A 22,571-nucleotide genomic window follows, 5' to 3' on the forward strand; every position below is an offset into this window, starting at 1 on the left:
TATGTGCCGACACGGCGGCCGCCGTAGCCGAATGGGTTGGTGCGTGATTATCATACGGAATTCACAGAGAGAACGTTGGTTCGAATCTCGGTGAAAGCAAAATTAATAAAAACATTTTTTTCTAATAGCGGTCGCCCCTCGGCAGGCAATGGCAAACCTCCGATTGTATTTTTACCATGAAAAAGCTCCTCATAAAAATATCTGCCGTTCGGAGTCAGCTTGAAACTGTAGGTCCCTCCATTTGTGGAACAACATCAAGACGCACAGCACAAATAGGCCAAATATATACCTATATGTGCCGACACTTATTCACAATAGCTATGTATGTAGTTGGATGTTGGATTGTTTATTACATATTACATATTTTCTTTTTTTTGTTTTTGATAAACCACCGCAATCGCCTTTCTGTCCACTTCTGGTCATCAATTATATTTTAATAGCTACTTAAGTTCACTGAAGTAGAAAAACAAGCCGGTCTCACTTTAAAATATGCAACCTTTCAGGCCTTGATAGAGATAAAAACGAAAATAGACCACACACTTACACATATATTTGATACATACTCGGTTACAGCGAATGGAATGGAATGGCTGATTTTTATGGCTTTTCGGTTGAGTGGCGAGAAGTAGCACAAATCATGACACCCCATTTAGGGCCAAGCTGAGGTTTGAGTTTCATACATGGGAATGTGTGTAGTTGTCTACATGCAAACATACATTCATACGTGCATAGATAAATCCGGATGTATGTAAAGTTGTATGCAGCTCAGGGCAGTTATCGCCTACAGCTGCCAATTTATTGCCAATATTCACATTGGTTGTATGCTATTAACTTAATTTCAAGCAGTGTTGTGTGTTGAATTTAAATTTTGCCATCTAACTGAAGGGAAAAATGTATGTGTGTGTATGCATGTATGTATGTGTGTGTATGCATATGCACATATACTATATATATAAAGAAAAAACAAATAGCTGAACATAGGAGCGACTATTGCTAACGAATAACTGTAATGGCGGAATGTTAGGTTAGAATCGACAATTAGTGTTGGAAAATGCGTTTAAATTAATCCGCTTTCAATTTCGCTGTGCACTGCAGATATTTCCACCCGTAAGCATATGTATGTATGTATGTATGAGTGTATGGATACATATGGACATTTGCTGGCGTATTTTCGCTGTAATACTCACACGTACCGGTGGACACATTGGCACCTCCCTATCTATGCTGATGGGCGCCATATAGAATGCCACGTAATTGATTGTGATATAATTGTAGATAAATACAGTGAGTGCCAACGAAAATCACACAGCTATTTTTTGTAATGTGAATTTATTATAAAAATATGTGTAGTCAATACAAATGCAGATAGATTACAAGGTTTGGCCATCCGAAGCAAAATTGTAAGAGTAACTTCGGTCGTCACGTCACAGGGTACTCAGTATTTGTGCCTGGTCATTTCAGGCATATTCTTACGCTCGTCCAATCAGTCGTTCAGACGGCAACGAAGTAACATGAGCCTTGACTGCTTTGATTTTTTCTTATATCACCAACACACTCCCAGTTTTGACGTAAACGAACCACCGTCACATCTGTTAGATCAGCAAATTAGCAGGTTCCTTTATATTCGCTGAGTTCTTTTCATCGTGTGGCTGAGCTTCTTGCCCAAGCTTGAATACCGATCATCCAGTGACCAGTGAAGACCGCAATGAGTTTGGAAATTGAATGGCGGGGGATTCCCAACACCTTAAGCGTTCTGTTTCTATCGTATTGATGCCATAGTGTTTTCGAAATAGCATACGATGAGACAGACCTCCATCTGTCTTGCGCTTTTTTAAGAAAGAAATTGTGTAGTTTTCCTTTAACAACGGTCAAGGGGACATCGATACCTGAGAAGGGGACAGCTGAAACCGGTTCTGTCGACCCCTTCCTGGCAAGCTCATCGGCAATTTCATTTCCCTCTATATTCCTGTGCCCAGGAACCCAGATAAGGGAAATGTTTCCTGCACGTTCGAGACGTTTGAGTTCCTCCTTACAGGAGTTCATCAGAAGAGAGATACAATACGGCGACGACAGGTCCTTGATCGCAGCTTGACTATCGGAAAAAATATTAATGTCTCCCTCCCAACAGCGATCCCGAAGTATTTTGCATGCATGCAGGATCGCGGAGATCTCTGCTTGAAAAACGCTGCTTGTTTCCGGCAGTTTGAAGGAGACCGAAATGCTGGCTGATTTAGGGTAAACCCCCGCTCCCACTCCAGACTCCATTTGGAGTCTGTGAAAACAGAGATATCTATATCCGAGCCGACTCTCCCCTCTTTCCAATCTTGCCTGCTCGGAAAGATAACCCTAGCACTACTCTCAAAACCCAGTTTGCGAATGGAGAGATCAGTGCGAAGAACAGAGAAGGAAGGGGGATCTGCTTCAAGATGCTACTATGTCCTACAGGAAGTTGTCTCCAAAGGTCAATCTCCTTCAATCTAATAGTACTCTGAGCAGCAATGGATTGAACCTGCAGATCCACAGGAAGTAAGTGCAGAATAACGTTGAGCGCAGCAGTTGGACATGTTTTACAAGCACCAGTGATGTCCACACATGCAGTTCCCTGCACTCTCTCTAGTATAGTGATGTTGTAGCCCTTATGTAGAGCTACCCACCAAATTAGGCAACCATATGTCAAAATTGGCAGAACCACTAAGGTGTACATCCAAAGTACGACACGTGGCTTGAGATCCCATTTTTTGCCAAACATAGATTTGCAGGCGTAGAAGACTATACTGACCTTCTTAACTCGATTTTCTATGTGCAGCTTCCAGTGGAGCTTGGGGTCAAGTATTACACTAAGATACTTGACTTCCGATGAGGGAGTACGACACTGGTTGTTTAGTCTTGGAAGCTTAAAAGGTGGAGGTTTGTATTTTCTGGTGAATAGCATCAACTTCGCTTTATCAGAGTTGACTGTGAGACCGCAACTGGTAGCCCAACTACTGAGTGTAGCCAGTGCGCCCTACCAAAGCTGAGTACCCAAGTTCTAGACAAATCGAAAACCGAAAACTACAGTTTGCTAAATACATATTTTTTTATAGGATTTGATAACGACATTTTGTTAACCAACTTCTTCTGTTAAATTTTCAGGGGTTATACGCAGTTATGAAGCAAATAAAAGACGGGTTGTCAAGGATTTATCCTGAAGAAACTTCAGAATATTTTAATTTGAAAATTTTTGGCGGTTATAAAAGCATCCTTCAAGAACGTAACAAAATTTTTTATTTATGAAAATGTTGATTATAGAGCGCGCTGCAGGCGATTTCTGGAACCTCCTTTAAAAAAAGACGATTTACGGTGTACATCGTAACTCAGGATTGGATTATCTGAAATCAAAAAACCAAACAAATTTTGTTAATATATTAGATTATCTAGTAATTAATCGTTCGGCTAATCAAAATAGTGAATTTTCACAAAATGGCAGCTTTTAAAAGAAATAATTTCGATTTTTACGTTAAAATTTGGCCGTAAATTGATTATAAAATGGAAAATAAGTATCAGATTTACAAAAGGAACGATTAATTACTAGAAAATGTATCTTTAAAGATTGAGTTAAAACGGTTGACCGATCAAACAAGCCGTTTTCGAGATATCGTGTACATCGACTTGAAAAATGCCGTTTTGAAAAAAACACGTTTAAAGTTTCAATACCTACCTTAAAACGTGCCGAGGCATCTCTACATATTTAGGTATAACTCCGAAAGTATTGCTTAGATCTACTTCAAATTTCGTGCGTATACTTTTGAATATATGTACATTACAAAAATGCAATAAAAAAATCGATTTTTTTGAAAGTCATAACTGCGTATAACCCCTTAAATCAACTCAAGTTCAATACTTTCGAACCGTTCAGAAATTTCGCTGCTCTTGGAAAAACGATCCATGAAAAAATGAAGTAAAACAACTTCAGTAATTTTTATGTTTCGAACTTTAAACTTGGCCTCATATTTTTTTATAAGTGGTAACTTTACTTTGTAAATATTGCAAAGGATGCAAAAAATATGACCGTATGATTTTGAGCGACTCTCAATTCATGTGTTTGTACTATGTGCAGGGTGGTTCATCTAGCATTTCAAATTTAATTTATAAAATAAATACTTTTTAATTATTTGTTTTTTCAAATAGTAAAACTTAATAATAAACATAGTCCAAATTTCATTAAAATGACTCCCATATCTGGTTTTATAGTAGTCTATTGCGTTAATCCAATATTTCAGTACAGTTTCGCCAATTTCGGCATTTATTTCACCGTTTTGGCTGATTATTCGATTTTCGAATGTGTTTAATACGAATGTTCAAGCGAAAACCGACTTATTTTGTAAATGGTTTAGGTGGGTGGGTACGTGAAAAGGTTGAAGTACCATTCAGGCTACCAAGTGGCACTAAAGCGCCGTTTTGATACTATTATGAGACCTACAACAGGCAGATATCTACAGCCAGCCAGACCTGTTGATGTAATGAAGAAGATTGATGGGATTTAGGTTGACGTACTGTCCCAGGTTGTCGAAGAAAGCAACATCCAGTGAACTTAATCGTTTAGTTGCCAAACTCAGACATTTACAGAGAAAAAACAGTCTCCTTCTCTGAAAGATCTCCACATCTACTGCAATGGGGGTTAAATGGTAAACCTAGTTTTCCGCGAGTGTGCCGATCGTTCAATGACAACACAACTAAGAATTAGGAAATTGAATAGCGAGGAGTTCAAAGGACTTTGTGAGTCCGCTGTATATTGTACTGGGGCCAAAGGGTTTTCGAAATATCACATGAAGAAATGGAGCTCCAACTTTTCTGTGCATTCCTGAAAAATAAGTTGAGCAATTTTCCGTTAACAACAGTCAGTGGGATGCCGATGACCGAGTAGGAGGTCTCTGAGCCCAATTCAGACGCCTTCCTGGCAAGCTCATCAGCAATTTCACTTCCCTGTATGTTTCTATATCCTGGAACCCAAATGTCTGGCTATTAGCTAAATTTCTGACTCATTACGTATGTTATTTTAACAGCCACCTCTACTGTGTTCATATCCCTGCTGGCTACCGTGGAAGTGGCATGTTTTGTACTAGGCTGTGTTTGTTGATATCGAGGCTATACTCTGCCTTTTTTAAGTTTTTTTTAAAGTTCAACATCTAGCGATCTCAGGATAAGCACAGTTAATACGAATTTACTATACCATCCGGTGCAACATTCACAACTTTAAGCTTATTTTACGAATGGGTTTAAGGTTCAAAGCCGAGCTGAAAAGGTGTGTAAAAATATTATAACCTTAAAAAAAAACAGTTCACGTCACTGCCGCACTGTGAATATGTGTGTGTGTGTTCTTTCTTGTTCAAGGTCGACTTAACGGTGTCTGATGACCTTTTTTTCTCATATTTTTCAAAACTTTCGCAGTTACATATGTCAATACTAAAATATTATCATCAAAGTAAATCTACAAAGTAGTAGCAGCACAGCAGCGCATTCCATTCGCCACTTCTTTGCTCGCTGTCTCTGGGCTCCGCTCACTTGACGAAAAATTTGCATTTGTAAGCAACAACGGAGTTATTGAGCAAGACTCGCCGCTAGCGAGCATAGTTCTATCTCATAAAACTGGTATAACTCACTATTTTCAATGCTGCCAACTCGATACTTACTTTATTTATCACTATTTCTACAAATATCATATACATACTCGTATGTGTAGTTTGCGGTTTGTAATTTGCACATCGTCCTTGTTTTTACCAGTATTTCTTATTGCCTGCATATACATCGCTAAATTTTCGTTCTCAATATCCTATTCATAGTCATATTATATTTCTGCCGTATTGCAGTATTTTTCCCGCCTACGGCTTTTGTCATAAATACCGACTCCGCCATCGGATGCGTCGGTGGTTCTTGCTATAGTTATTGTATTCTGTTAATTGCCAATTCGGGACACGTTCTAACAAATTCACATTTTCCACGCGTTTGATGGAAGATACATTCAATTGCCGCAAATGAATGCGATCATTATTAAAAATCAATGTATAGTATGTGCGTGTGCATTAGGGTGGCATACATTTGGCCGGAAAATGTGTTTTTTTCTCTTCACCCACAATATTACACAACGTAATATTTTAAATAAATATAATAATTATAACACACAAGGTGGCGCAAAATTATTCACCCTATCGGAAGATTTATAATTTTTGCAAATAGCGTCGTACGTCAATCATCTTTTTCAAGGGTGAACCAGACAGCTGCCGTATACAAACGGACAAGCAATGCAGCACGGAAAGGACGAAATAAAGTTTTTTATCACTCAAAATCATTGTGTTTTATTTAATAAAAAAAATATTCAAAATCAAAATTGATTAATTTTGCGCCAACTTGAATAAATAATATTTGAATATTAATAATAATAATAATAAAATAATAATATAATAATTACTTTTTTAATAATCGCCACAAAAAAAACAGAAACACGTTGAGAACTTTTTATTGTTTTATACACGCGAGTTATGAGTTATGTTATTAATTATGTTACAATATTATGTACCCTGTATTTATTAAGGTATTTACTAATGTATGTATGTATTATATTATTCACCGGCTTAACATAGCTGTACACATTCCTTCCAATATCTATGTACATAAAGGCATCGAGATCACGCCACTGTTGGCTGTCCGATATATGTTTCACCACTTCCCTTTTATGATTCATGTACTATGCTAGTTAATGACATTAAATATGAATCGATGTAGTTTTGTTTTTTAAGTTGAGTTGAATGAATAAAGTCATGAAAAGATAAAATTTCTTTGAAATATAAAATTTCTTTGAAAAATAAAATTTTCTTGGAAAAATAAAAGAAAATTTAAGTCGCGCGAAATTTTTTTCTAAATTTCCATCTTCTTAATTCCCAATTCTTGAACGCTATTGCCAGCAATTTTCATGATTTTATTTAATTTTTTACAATTTTAAGACGGTACTCCCTTAACACGTCCCCGCGTAACTAAGCGTTACCCTGAAAAAGTTCGACCAATCACGTCAACGCATTGACTCTCATCCAAAGGTCGGATTTGGCGGAAGTGAAACAAAACATTCTTTGTACTCAATTGCGGACTCTGGCTTGTTACTAGTTGTTGCTGCGCCATTATTGCGGCTTGTTCTTGCAGAGTAAAAGTCGCTGCTGTTGTTGTAACATTTCTTCCAACTGAGCTACTCTTTACTTTAATGACTCTGTATCCTTCAATTTTAGCGACGTTTCAAAATAAATAAAATTTATGTTTTTGTCATTTTCATTAAACTTTATCTTTTGAATCTTTTCAATCCCTGTTTGGTCTTTTAATCGTTTTTGTATTTGTCTCTTTCGCATTTCGTTTTATTATTAATTTTTAAGGATCTCGAGTTATTTTGGGTGAGTTATATGGCGAAATACCAGGCCGCTGAATTGTGAATGGTGCTGGTGGTGGCATCTTGCAATTTTGGCTTCGTCGCATCCGTTCACGCATTTTTGATGTTAAAGAAAATAATTTGATGGCAAAAATATCGATCAAATCACAGGAATTCCATGTTAGTAGTCGTAACATCGCTCAAGTGCTAAAGATCGACCGTAAAACAGTTTTAAACTATTTGCGCAAACATTTTACTCAAATTTTATTTACTTTTTTTCAATAAATCTGGCCATATGGCGTCAATCTAAATCGATGTTAAATGTAAATCGATTGTTAAGTGCGCAGTAATGGCAAGTTGCGTAGGCCTGTGGGAACCAAATATCGTCGAGTTTAAGCAAAGATTTCCCTGCATGAACGTGGTCGCACTAATACTCTTTTATAGCTCTTTTCCAGTGCTATCAACATATATTTTTTGTATATCTGTTGCTTCATATATTCTCCATTTGTTAACGCTTGACCAATCAAATAGGCCTATTGTCGATGATTACTCTCGCTTGGTCTTAAGGTGGTGACAACAACATTGCCAGCCAAATATCGTCTATGTTTAGCTGATTAATTTTTGGAAGCAAACATTCAGTCGGTATGGCTCAATAGCGCTCGCAATTCACCATAACGGCAGCCTTTTCTCATTTCGAAAGAATTAAAGATCGATGATGCCACCAATGCTCTATGAACTTCAAGAAAAAATAGATTTTTTTTAAAGAAAATTTTTACAATTTGCAAGCTTCTGGCATTAAACGATTTATGATGACTTGTCAAAACTTACTGAACAGAAATGTCAACACAGTTTGCCATTCTCAGCTGTCAAATCATAGTTATCGATATCGATAGTTTTTGATAGTTTAGTTTCTTAAGTTTTGCAGCTAAACCAAACACCCGATGTATGTATATGTTAAAACAAAATTCCGTCCATCCGTTTGGAACTAAATTTTAGTAAAATGTATGCGAATATAAAAAGTTCCAACCAAACTGCATTCAGCACTTCCTTATTTTTTCTATCATAACTTTAGGCCTATGACATTTCACTAGAAACATGCGAAAAAGTCGTCGCACCCTAAATTACATATTCCCATGCGCACTTAGTACGCACATCTGTGGGGCGACAGTTAAATTTATTGCCGCGCTGTCGCATAATAACACATAAATCTCATCAATTGTGATTGATTGTGATCTTACACAAATATGTATACATCAATACATATGTAAATATGTGCCTATATGTGTTCCCTATATATTCTAAATTTTTTCTAATACGGAAAATCTGGCATTTCCGGGACCTACAGTTTTCTGCCCCCTCCGAATGACAAATGGTTTTCGTATGAGAAGCTCTTACATGGCAGAAGTACACTCGGAGATTTGCCATTGCCTGCCGTACAAGGAATGCAATGGAAGCTGGAAATTCTCGCAATTTGGAGAATCACACGGCTATTGAATTATTTGCTCAAAATACGGAATACGTTAAAAAAGTACAATTTTTGAATAAATGTCATCGGTTCTTAAGAATTCTTCATTTTCATGTACGACGATAAAAATTAGGCTTCTCTTTTTCAACAAATCGGCCGCCACCTGGTACGCCTAGTGACGGTAGTGGTTGAAGAAAATGTACAAAAAGTTGAAAAATCAGTATTGGCCGATGGACGAATTAAACTATGGACGATAGCAGAAATACTAAAGATTAGACAAATTTGCACATGCAAAAAAAAGAAGAATTTTCGTTGTGTACCACGGATGCTCATGCCGCTCGACAAGCGCGATAGACGATTGGAGAGCTGTGAATGTTTTTTGAGCTGGATTGAGAGAAAGGCCACCAAAAAAAATCAAAGTGGAAAAGTCGGTACCGAAGAGCATGGCTACCATTTCTGGGATAGCGAACAAATTTAAAGGATCTCGGCAGCAATATCGAATGCGAACTTTCCAATGTGCCGGATATGCGTGAAAGAGTGAGCGCATTGGGTTCAATTTGATGGAAAATTACTTTATCTTTGTTTTTAAAATTATCTATTTTTTTACTTTAAGTTTGCTGCGAAAAAATTAAAAACTAATTGGAAAAATGCATCAACCGAGGAGATAAAGAAAAATCTATTCCAGTTTTTTATACATATGTACCCACACATATGTACCTATATCAATCAGTTGTATATTATAGAAACGTTTGACAATTTTCATTTTCAATTCCTTTTCCAACTCTTTACTCTATCTGAAATTGGCTGTCACTGGTGGTGCTACTGAGGCGTATGAACAAGCAATACATTGTCAATTTCCATGCAATCAATCGCATTTGTCAATTGGCCTCGTTCGTTACGTTCGATTTGTTCGACTGACTTTGCAGAAATATAAGAATGTATTTTTATTTCATATCCTGTTGAATTGCACTATGTGTAGTCTATTTGTGTGTATGTATGTACGCATATATACATACATATATGCCCGTTTCATTTGCAAAAACCACTTCCCAGCGAAATTATGTACAATTTGAATAGAATTTGCTTGTATTCTTGTAATTGGTTTGGTTTTTCATTTACACGAGCTTATGGAACTACATCAATTGGCATTTTAGCTTCTACCGAGATTTAATTCATGTAAAATTTCTTCGGCAATTAAGCTGTGTGCCTTAGCAACGCTGCAATAAATTAACATACATACATACATACATTGGTCATATTTGCTTGTTTTATATTATATAAGGGGTGTTTTTATGGGGTAAAAGAAACCCATTACTTTTGCGCAAATGGTTTAAAACTGTTTTATGGCCGATCTTTAGCTCCTGGGCGATGCTAAGACTATTAACATGCCGGTTAACTTCGATTATTTCTGTGATTTGATCGACATTTTTGACATTATAACATTTTCTTTAATATCAGAAATGCCTGAACGGAACCGACGAAACCAAAATTGCACGTAATTAGCTGTTACAGTATAGACACCATAAACACCGTTCACCATTCAGCGGCCTGGCTTTCGTCAGGTATTTCCGGCTTTAACTTAAAAAAAACTGTAAAATGTGCCGAAAAAAGGAAAATGTTGATTTCCATTGTTAGCACCATGTAATTCACAACTGATTGGAACAAACAAAAAACAACACCCTAGAGGCCCCAAAATGTCACGTGCTTCTTCAGCAAAATATTTGAAGATCCTGAAGACGTTCATAAATAAATGGGTGCAAGGTAAACAAACTTCCATGGTTGAGGTCCGCAAACAAATATCTCTCCAAGGCAAGATCAGAAGATCATTGATTTATTTGTGACAAAGCCGAACTTATCGCTGCTTGAAGCTAAAGTTGTTTTAAGGAAAAGTGGTGTTAATAAATCTGAAGACATGATTCGAGGACGTTTGCGTGCAGAAGACCTCAAATTCCGTACCACGTCGAAAAAAAACGTTGCTCTCATTATCATATATTCAAAAAAGACTTACATGAGCTAAAGTAAGTTCAGAACGAAATTGGGCAGACGTAATATTCACAGATGAATCTTGCTTTTGGGCAAATAGTTGTGAGCTGCTGATAATCGATCACTTCGACGAATTGTTAGGCACTCAGTTAAGGCCCATGTTTGGGACTGTTTCTTCGAAGAAGAATTTAGCTGGTAAATTATGTTTATCACCAATTTGAATGCAGTTGTGATGAATAAACTTTACCACAACCCATTATTGCCGTCAGCTGCGAAGATGTTTGGAAGAACTAGCGAACCTTGGTTTTCACAAGAAGACAACGGTCCCAAAGATCGAAGCCGAAGGTGTGCAGAGTGTGAAGAAACAGAAAAATGGGATTGAAATGTTGGATAGTCTCTCATAGTCGTCTGATGCCAACCCTATAGAAAATGTTTGGGCGCTAGTTAAGCAAAAACTCAAAGGAAAAAAAATATGGACGGTCGAATAGTTATCGAAGCAAATTTGGATGATTTCGTGCCGATTATCGCCACAATTTACAGAGAAATTATTTAAAGGAGGATTCGAAGATGTGAAACCATGGTCACCATACATTTTTAAGTTATGGCCGTCACGCTACTATTAGACATACTATACTGTATTTATATATGTATACAACTGAAGTTTTCATCCTTTGTTAGTTGTTTGGTCGAGCTGCTCCTCCTGTTTGTGGTGTGCGTCTTGTTTTGCTCCACAAATGGAGGGACCTACAGCTTTATGCCGCCTCCAAACAGCAGTTGATTTTTATGAGGGGTTTTTTGACGGCAGAAATACACTGGGAGGTTTGCCAATTCGAAGCTTTGCCAAGCTTCGAACCTCATTGAAATGGCGTGAATTTCGTCACACCTCAAACTAATTCGTCCGACTTCCAATTTCAGTTTCGGAATAAATTTGGTTGATTTTCAGCACGTACTCGTACACAGTGGCGCAAAACTAGTGATCCAATTTTGTTTTTGGAAAACTCGGTTACTAAATGAAAGCAAAAAAACAAAATAATCAGAGTGATTGGGTGATGGAAACTTTTATGTTCATGGAACTGTCTTGAAAACCGTGAATTGTTACAAGGGTGCCAAAGTGTTGTTCGAATTAACCAATTTTTCAAAGATTACAGAGTTGCTTTCAGCATTTATATTCTTAATAAGTCAAGTTTTCTCAAGAGGGCTACCTAAAGTTGACTTTTGACTTTTCACTTCATATGTCATTGGCCGATTTTGAGAGTTAACGAGGTTTAGCGGCGACTTAGCTATTTTGCTGTTCAAAGGCACAGCGAAAAAAAACATAAAAATATTTTCAAAGTTTCAGAAACTTCTTTATTTTGTTGCTACTTATAATAAATAAATTGTTGCTGAAATATTGTTAAACGTATAAAAACCTGCATAAAAATTTGTCTCCCTGAAAAATTTAAATTAACGCAAACACTTTTGTGCCAATACAAAAAATATCGGCCTATGATATATAAAAAATTCAAAAGTCAACTTTGGGTGGCCCGTTTTTAAAAACCGGACCGAATTCAAAAACAATTACGAAATTAGTTACATTTAGGTAGAGAATTTTGTGTGGATAAATGCACATTTAGTGTTCAGCATAAACGCCCTGTTATAGCCTAGACAGACGGTGGCGTTAATCGGGATTAAGGACTTAATTCGGAATTATCTCAGGAATTAAGCGCAACTAATGCGGCGGCCGCCGTAGCCGAATGGGTTGGTGCGTGATTACCATTCGGAAGAGAGGTCGTTGGTTCGAATCTCGGTGAAAGCAAAATTAATAAAAACATTTTTCTAATAGCGGTCGCCCCTATGCAGGCCATGGCAAACCTCCGAGTGTATTTCTGCCATGAAAAAGCTCCTCAAAAATATCTGCCGTTCGGAGTCGGCTGAAACTGTAGGTCCCTCCATTTGTGGAACAACATCAAGACGCACACCACAAATAGGAGGAGGAGCTCGGCCAAACACCTAACAGAAGTGTACGCGCCAATTATTATTTTTTTTTTATTTAATGCGGATTGATAATTAGAAATAATTTTTATAATTTCAACGAATTAGAAAAATTTTTCATGGCAACATTGCTGAAAAATGACAGACAGAAAGAGCAGAACAAGAAAACCTGGATGTAACGCTAGCTTGCACTAAAACATTCGAAATGACATTAATTGTTTTGACAGTTGGGAAAGAACGATGCACAAAATCGGTCAAAATTGGCCCGACTGGGGATTGTAAAAGATCATCATTTTCTGACAGCTTTGACCTCGCTGAATCGAAAAATGACACTTAGAATGTTGTAAACCCTGGGGAAAGTGTTGAAAAACCACCCTCATCCCTTAATCTCAAAATATGAATATAAACTGTAAAACATTTTAATACAAAAATAGCACGAGTTTTATTCTCATATATTATTTAATTTTATAAGCAATTATAAGTAAAAAGATGTAAAATCAGATACACCCTTATCAGTTTTAAAAAACCACCCCTTTGCACCCTTACATTGAGTGAAGTAATTATCTATTGTTTTAATCATTTTTTTCATCCCAAGATTATTGTCATTAATAATATTTTTTCTCTCAAGCGAGCTGATAATTACCCCATAGAATTTTAATACCCCCTGGTATTTTTGAAACCACCCCTATTATATCCTTCTTACAAAATACAATCAAAAGTGTCCAAAAAGCCGAAAGTTTTTTCTTTTTCTAATCCATATAATCTTTGTCCTATATGAATGTTAAAAAGACTCTAGTAAACTTCAAAATCCCCAAACTAAAAAAACTCACCCCCTTTACACCCCTTATATAAAAATAAATCATTAAAATTCCCAAAAAAGCGTAAGAAATCTATTCTTTTTTGCTTTCGTTACTTGCTTCTTGACCTTATTTCAAAAACATTCTAATCAATTTAAGGAGCACCTGATGGCTTAAAAAACAACCTTTTTTACATCCCTTAAAAAATTAGTAATAGTCAAAACTTATATACTGATAAAAAAATAGTGTTAATATTGGCAATTTTTTTAGCAAAACCACTTGGTAAAAATAAACAAGAATCTGTTAGCCCCTGGTCATATTACAAAACTACCCCTATCATTTGCTTAAAAACACTAATAAGGTTCAATCCTTTTTCTATAGTACCCATCCCTTTTGCAATAAGAATAATAATTAAATCATTAAAGTTCACCAAAAGCAAGATTATCCTATCACATCAGAGAACGAATTTTCTTTTCACCCCTTATAATAAAAAAATTAGTTTTTCACAAAAAATATGTTTTCAAATAACTCAATGAATTTATCAAGAAACTATATTTGCCGGCAACTACCCTCGCAGAATAAATTAAATAAATGTTGCTTTATGTCCCTAAAAACCGAGTATTTAAAACCCTTTAACGCTTGACTTTTTTAAAATTAAATTAGGTTAATTAAATCATGCCTTGCAGTTGTTAAGGTTGATAATTATATATCCGACGTCAATTTGTTTTGACTATTACTAATTTTTTAAGGGATGTAAAAAAGGTTGTTTTTTAAGCCATCAGGTGCTCCTTAAATTGATTAGAATGTTTTTGAAATAAGGTCAAGAAGCAAGTAACGAAAGCAAAAAAGAATAGATTTCTTACGCTTTTTTGGGAATTTTAATGATTTATTTTTATATAAGGGGTGTAAAGGGGGTGAGTTTTTTTAGTTTGGGGATTTTGAAGTTTACTAGAGTCTTTTTAACATTCATATAGGACAAAGATTATATGGATTAGAAAAAGAAAAAACTTTCGGCTTTTTGGACACTTTTGATTGTATTTTGTAAGAAGGATATAATAGGGGTGGTTTCAAAAATACCAGGGGGTATTAAAATTCTATGGGGTAATTATCAGCTCGCTTGAGAGAAAAAATATTATTAATGACAATAATCTTGGGATGAAAAAAATGATTAAAACAATAGATAATTACTTCACTCAATGTAAGGGTGCAAAGGGGTGGTTTTTTAAAACTGATAAGGGTGTATCTGATTTTACATCTTTTTACTTATAATTGCTTATAAAATTAAATAATATATGAGAATAAAACTCGTGCTATTTTTGTATTAAAATGTTTTACAGTTTATATTCATATTTTGAGATTAAGGGATGAGGGTGGTTTTTCAACACTTTCCCCAGGGTTTACAACATTCTAAGTGTCATTTTTCGATTCAGCGAGGTCAAAGCTGTCAGAAAATGATGATCTTTTACAATCCCCAGTCGGGCCAATTTTGACCGATTTTGTGCATCGTTCTTTGAGAGTTTTTTAAATAAATAAATATTTTTTAGTATCATCTTTTACTGACTAAACTAGCCAATAAACAAATCAGCTGCTCACTAATACGCGTAACAATCGTCTGTCACACTAAAATTTCAATCAGAATTAACACCGCCGGTAATCCCGATTAACGCCGACGTCTGCCTAGACTATTAGTTTCGTTTCATCCGCTGGAAAAAAGTTTTTGAAATATCAAATTTTTGATGGTAAAAATAACTTACTTATTTTTTTCTTCTTCACTTTTTTATATTCTAAATTTAAGCTTTACACCTGATCATCAATTGTCAAATAGCTGATTATTATTTTGTCAACTACCGATCAAATTGTCAAGCTTGCCACCGGAGCTCTTCGTTATTTGACGCTTAAGCGTTTCCGTAAAAAAATATTCGTGAAACGGCCAGGCAACGAAGCAACGAGCTGGGTGTGAAAACCTCTCTATTTTTTATTACAATAGATAACAAAAATCGTATAAATCAGAGTTCCAAAATCCTAAAAAATTCAACACATTCCGAGAAATTGTCATTAAAATTTTCAGCTTTTTATTCAAAATCTTCAGAAAAATTCTGGGAGTGCAATCCATTCAGTTCCAGATGAGATACTTGTCATGTCCTTTTATCTCATTTATCTTTCACCTATATGTCTGAGGCGAGGGGGTCGTTCTAAACGAGGTATAAGAGGTTCTTCCGCCACTATTATAGGGTCGTCTCTAGATCTCCTTACATGTTTACAGAAACATTTAAAAGACATATAAAGTTCGTTCAAAAGACGACTTAAAACGCAGAAAGGTATTATATATTTCGCTTCGCCCTGACGATATTGGTTCTCCACTGGGCAACCTAGCTCCTCATATCTGACGTCGCTTACTTTTTTCCCTCTTAGTAGTGGCGGGCCTGAACATATCAATTTATTCGCAGATATTATTAAATTCTTTCGCAGTTCATATTTTACTTCGCCTAATACAAATTTTAAAAAGGGTTCCAGCACGCAATTGCAGGTAAGTGGATTGTCGTCGAGATGAATACGAAGTGGAGGTGAGTGGCTGAGGAAGTACCCCATATCGTCGATGCCATCAAAATCAATTTCCGCTATGAGATTATGTGTGAGGTTGACTTCAGCCAAACTTTTACTTATGAAAAAAAGGAATATGTTATTAACATTCAACGCACGAATGTTGTTATAGCTGAGATCGAGTTTTTTCATTTCCATCAGTTTTGTCTTCCAGTCTCTGTGTAGGTACTTGATCGAATTATTGCGCAGGTTGAGTTCTTCAATTTTATGTAGGAACTGGAATGGCGAGGTCATGTTATCAATGGTGCCATTGGTGTTTGCGAGATCGATTTGGTTATTTTCTAAACTGAGAAATTTCAAGTTGGCCGTGTCACGAAAAGCGTTGAAGCTGATGTTAACCAAGTTATTGTTGTCCAGATGCAGATGCTCGAGATTGGCTAATGGGCTGAATAGCTCACTGGAAAATGTAAAAAAATGAGTTAATTCACATTCTAAATTTATTTAAGTTGGTGTCAGTTGTATGTTAGCAAAGACCTACCTTGATATTTCGACGAGTTGATTGTGTGATAATTTCAGCACGCGCAGATTTTTTGTGTTTTGGAAGAGTGTGTCCGGTAGTGATTGCAAACGATTGTTTGACAGGTCAAGACTGAGGAGCTGTTGTTGATCGTTGAGCAAGTTTTTCGGGAATGTTGTCAGCAGATTCTTGTTCATGTTAAGGCTAGTAATTTTAGTTGAGTTGAAAAACAGATCCATGGGCAGGGTTTCCAAACCACAGCTGATGTGCAATTCTTCCAAATTTGGCAAATTCGCGAATAATCCTGTTGACAGATTTGTTTGTGGCGTTTTATCTTTGTTCATCGGCTTCAATAATGCACAGTCGATTCTAAAACATGTCGCAACCGGCGCAGATTCACAGAAGTAGTTGGTGTAGAATACGTTCACCACGTGGGTGGCGTCGCATAAGGACAAAGATGCAATGAAAATATATAATATTATCGGTGCTTTAATAGACACCAGCCGTTTTAAAGAATGCATGCTTCTTAAACGCATCCGTAGTTTAGCGACTTTTAGAAATTCAGCAAAATCGTTGTTCTGTGCTATCACTGAAGGAAATTTTAAACTGGTGCACCACTGTTTTGTATGCGCTATTTATAGGAATTAGTTGTTATGTTCAAACCTCTGCACTTGTGATAACCCTGCCGCAGATATTTTTGCTGCGATCGCCATTCACTTTGCTTACCTGATTTTCTTGCAAATTTTCTCAAATGCTTCACCTTGACCTTCTAGCAGCAATGGTGGTGGAAGTGAACAGGCTCTTAAATATTGCTAAATGTTTTGTTTTTAATACACAGAAATTCTGCTTTGTTGTAGCCCGTAGGACACGAGTTTACTTATAGTTTTTCTCCATTATTTCGTTTAGTATTTTTTTCATAGCAAATTCTTCAGGTTACAACTTTAAGAAATTATGCATTTTGTTATTTTTGAAGCGATTTTCACGTTTAAAAGACCTATTTAATGTTTGAACTGCATGTGCATATTATTTGAGTTTGACCTCCAAAACTAAAAAAATTTATGTTTGAGCATCAGCTTTAAAATAGATTAATTTTGCTCTTTTAAGTAAAAAGCAGCGCAATTTTTTGAAAAATCATAATTTTTTTAATCTAAAAACGAGGCAGAAAATAAAATTTATTTGTTGTTTTTTTCTTTAAAACACATAAAAGCAGATTTCCGACACTCATAAGCAAATTGAAATCGATTCAAAATTAACTGATAAATGCTAAAGTTAATGATAATATATATGAGATTGTTGGTGTTGTTGTTGTTGTATCAGCATAAACATTCCCCATAAATAAACCGGGAATGCTGCTGAAGTGACAGTCCTTGGCCGGATATAATCCGGGTCGGTCCGGTTAGAAGAACCGACTGTCGCGGGAACTGGCTTGTTCGTGCCTCAAACAGTGCTGCTATATTGTGAAGCTCCATGTACGATATAAAAGAACATATTGCAATTTTTGCAATTGCCAAGCATTCGAGCACTTCGAATTTTGACGTTTCAAGGGTGCAAAACTCAAAAACCCGACATCAGCAAAACTTTTGATGTATGAAGAAAATTAAGCAAAATCGCTATTTTTTATTTCTTTTTATTAAATTATTTAATTTAATGCGCTCGAATACAAATATTTGCGTATTTTCATTGAATGTTTCAGCAACTGAATTTTGTGCAGAAATTTGCCAGTGTTGTCAGCTTAAAATCATTTCTATTAGAGCTCCAGCTGCCCGGGCATTGAGAAGTGCGAGTAACTCGATACCCCTTTGAAACTCGTTTATTGCTCAGCGTAAGGTGCATTCATTACAAGTGATGGCACTAGACCAACGGCAATATTTTGTACGTTTTATTGTCAACTAAAAATATTGGCAAAGTACAAAAGAAAGAATGAATTTGCCTTGTTTTATTCTGGAATGACAGCCACATGGACACGGTGAAAGAAAAAAAAAACAAATCAGCTGATTTACCGATATGACCTTACGGGGTTACATGGGTTTCGTCGGGTAAAAAAGGCCTATTCAGCATTTTTTTTTCTATGTAAACAATTATTTATTTAATTCAAACTTTTTTCTGTCTTATAGATACATATTTAAAGAATAATTTCTGAAATTAAAAAAAAAAAGTTAAAACTCCTCCATTGTGCCGACATTTCCGGTGACCCCTCGAAAAAGGTGCGTCCGCGTTGTCAGCATAGCATGCGTCGTGACAGGATTATCAAAAATAAGTGTTTTAGTCAAGACCATAAACTCGTGCTTGAATGAAGGAAAGAAAAAAAGTAGAAATTGGAATTTTGGCAGACATTTTTCCAAAAAAATGAAAAAATTTCGGTCAAATTTGCTTGACATTTTGTTTTTTTTTAAATAGTTGTAATTGAAAAAAAAAATCCTTCGTTCAAGCACGAGTAAATTGTATCTCGAACACCTGTGTAAAATTTCATCAAGATCGGTTAAGTATATTAGTTTTCGAGAACATTTGACAACCGACTTTGAAAACACGGTTCCGAGAAAAACGCGTTTAAAGTTTTGAGTAACAACAAAAGTGGCTTGGAGCGCACACCTTCGAAAGCTTGTATCTCCGAAACTATAATTCGGATCGACTTGAAAATTTAGGATTATATTCTTGAGATGTTGTAGAAGTTAATAAGCCAAAAAAAAAAACAGCATCGATTTTTCGAATCCACGAAACTCATGTAACCCCTTAATAGATTCGCCTTGGCTCAGTTGGTCAATGCTTGTTCGGAAACAGCTAAACACGAATTGTCAATTTTAATTTGTTAGCATTCTCCAGTTCCCAATGACGTTAGCGCTGTTTATAAATAATTTGTAAAACTAAAAAAAGTTCCTTCAAAGAAGTCTAAATAATCGAAAGTATTTGTTTGAATTACTCGAAAAAGCTCAATTTACTCTAGCTCATGCTCGAAAATTTTCCAGTAATGATCATAGAACAGGTGTGCGGGTATTCGTTCTTTATTTGCTCGGGTTGAAAAAAATATTATAAGAAAAAAAAATTAAAAAAAATAAATAAAAACAAAATATTATTAAAAAAGATGCTAAATAAATATTATATTATAAAAAATTATTAAAAAAGAAATGATTAAAAAAATATTTAAAAAAACAATGATAAAAAAAAATATTAAAAAAAATAATTTCATTTGCTATCGATTGGAGACATCCTTTTGAGGGTAATTGGAGAATAACTGTTTTTTTTTCAATTTTTTAAGACATAAATCTCCATGTAGAAAAAGTGGCTTTTAATTTGACAACAGTATAAGTCGACCGAAATATTCTTCATAAAGCGAAATGTCTTCTTTTTTTAACGACACATAATTTTTTATCACATAAATTTTTAATTCGCAAAATAAAATAAAAATTGTCACTTTTATCACACATTTCACTCTTTCAAATAAAATACCAAAATTTAACAATTTTAAAGCTGATTTTCAAACGAATTCTGTTTGGTTTTGAAGATAAAACTCATATTTTTTGTTTTAAAGATAAAACTCCTATCTTTGAAATACGCAACAAATTTGAAAATCGTTCGAAAAGTAGCAAAACTATCACTTCTTAATGTTGTAACTTGAAGAATTCCAATGAAAAATATATTAAACAAAGTACGAGTAATGGAGCAAAACTAAATGTATACTCGCGCTCTATGGATTACAACAAAACAAAATTTCTATATGTGAACTCTTGCATATCTCTTTTTTGTAATTACTTTTTAACGACTTCAAATATTTAGCACTGCGTATTCGTCCATATGTTTGTTTGCTTATCAATGCGAAAGTGTAGCTTTTCAACGATTAGACTAAATAATTAAGGCCATATTCTCGCACAACAATCCTACAGTTGTGCTGCCTTCTTCAAGTAGTGATGACTCAAAGCAAAACTGCAGTGCAAATTATGTTTTTTATAGCCCGAAGTCTGCGACTATGTAAATATTTTTTCAGTTAAATTATGGAATCGATCTTCCGCATACCACCACCTAGGCAAACCACAGGAATAGAAAAGATACAAAAGAAAAAAAATGCATAAAAATTTCTTATCAAAACCTGTGGTTTGTTCGTCAAATGTTCGGAAAAAAAATGATTTTCATTTATGAGACTCATTTCTGGTTAAATGGATTAGTAAATGGGTAAAATTACCGGATTTGGAGCGACGAAAATCTACGGAAAATCAGGTGGCTACACATTTCGAAAATATTATTGTTTGGTGTGGATTTTGGTTCGACGGTGTCATCATTTCTTCAAAGATGCGCAAGCAGCTGCGCTCAATAACAATTTGTGTCACTCAAAAGCGTTCCACTAGTACGCGGCACCTACAGCGGAGCAGGGGAGCCATTTGCCTCAAAATGCATTTGTACCAACTTGATCAAAAAGCTCCTGGAATATATTCAGAAATTCAAAACACAAATTTATTACTCAAAAGTGATATAAAATCGCCTTACGTCAGCGTTTGATCCAGCTCTCGAAACATTTCTGGAACTGTATTTTCGGTGTAACCATCAGAGTCGTATTCGATTTTTTCATCACTTTCTTTTGGCTTCCCCATAGTAGTTTATGACTCGATCAAATAGAAAAAAATCACAGGAAGCCGTATCAGGAGGAGCCGCTAGATGGTATTATTCACTCAGTCGCCTAATATCTGGATCGAGTCACCACGTCTCGTCTCCAGTAATAATGCGTTTGATGAATGTTGGCCCGGATGCAGCCTTCGAGATCATGTCTTTGGCGATATCAACGGGGTTTCTGTTTTGTATCCAAATCTATAACTGCAATGCCCTGAACGGATCCATAAGTAATGCTCAAGTCCTCTGCCAGCTCTCTGATGGCTAATTTGCGGTTATTGATTAACTTTCCTTTCACTTTATTGATGTTTTCGTCATCCTTGATGGACTCAACATGTCTTCATGTCCGAAAAAGTTTCGCAAGATTTCTAAAGTTTTCGCACCATTTAATTTATTTCTCACTCAAAATGTAATACAAGATTTTCTCAAGACAGTGTAACATTTCAAAATGCCAAGCAATGGCGATAACATTTTGGTGGGAATGTTAATCACAGATGTGGCAACCTAATAAAAAACAAACAGAACTCAAACGAGTTCACTTAGAGCGTCACCTGGCAGTTGTACATCGACGGGCTTAGATGCAATTTGGCACATGGATCGCTTATAACGCTGACTAACATTTGGAATCTATTTTAGGTTTTCTCAATTTTTGACAGCAGATCTTTAATATGAAAGTTTATAATTAAATATAAATCTTACATACCAAGTACCAGTACGGGAACGTGAGGCAGGCCGTAAGTAGAGTTTGCTGTATCTTCAGAAAAGTCAAAAATTGAGAAAATATTGGATGAGCATAGAGCAGAAGCGATTAGTTACGCAACACGGAACGTATCGACATTTCTACTTCCGTGCACAAATTGTTTTGAAACACAAACGGATGTGATGTAAAAAAGTTCTTTGATTTACCAATAGTTAATATTTTGTGAGTTCTTTATATATTTCGTTGAACGAGGAACTCATTCTTAGGCAAATCAAATGCAGAAAGTGGCGATGGATAAGTCACACATTGAGAAAACCACCAGAAGAGAGTCATTGTACTGGAACCCGCAAGGGAGAAGAGATGGCGGTCGACCAAAAACATTTGGAGAAGGTCGATGCTGCGCGAACTAGCAGATGCTGACATCTCAGTACACACAGAAAGAACCTAAAACAATGAAACAAATGATCAAGGGTTCCGATTTAAGTACTAAGCAATACATTCTTGAAAATGAAGAAATAGATAAAAGCATGGAACTCCTTGCATCAATTATAAGTTCCTCCTCTGATAATTTAAGTTCAGAAACTGATACAGAATACACAATGAATATATCAGGT

General features: G+C 35.7%; 2 protein-coding genes across 2 annotated transcripts in view; one reads left to right on the forward strand and one right to left on the reverse strand.

The window, feature by feature from the left end:
• LOC128871971 (cation-independent mannose-6-phosphate receptor) overlaps positions 1-22,571 on the forward strand; it is a 188,819-nt gene that overhangs the window by 23,868 nt on the left and 142,380 nt on the right. The gene's annotated exons all lie outside the window — the stretch shown is intronic.
• On the reverse strand, positions 15,664-17,652 carry LOC128855225 (protein toll-like). Its single transcript, XM_054089945.1, has 3 exons — positions 17,388-17,652; positions 16,683-17,292; positions 15,664-16,601 (listed from the first exon to the last, which is right to left on the reverse strand). The coding sequence occupies exons 2-3, from the start codon at positions 17,195-17,197 to the stop codon at positions 15,758-15,760; spliced, it is 1,359 nt and encodes a 452-aa protein (XP_053945920.1). The 5' UTR covers positions 17,198-17,292; positions 17,388-17,652; the 3' UTR covers positions 15,664-15,757.

This window comes from Anastrepha ludens, chromosome 2 (assembly GCF_028408465.1).
Source record: "Anastrepha ludens isolate Willacy chromosome 2, idAnaLude1.1, whole genome shotgun sequence".
Lineage (NCBI taxonomy): Eukaryota > Metazoa > Arthropoda > Insecta > Diptera > Tephritidae > Anastrepha > Anastrepha ludens.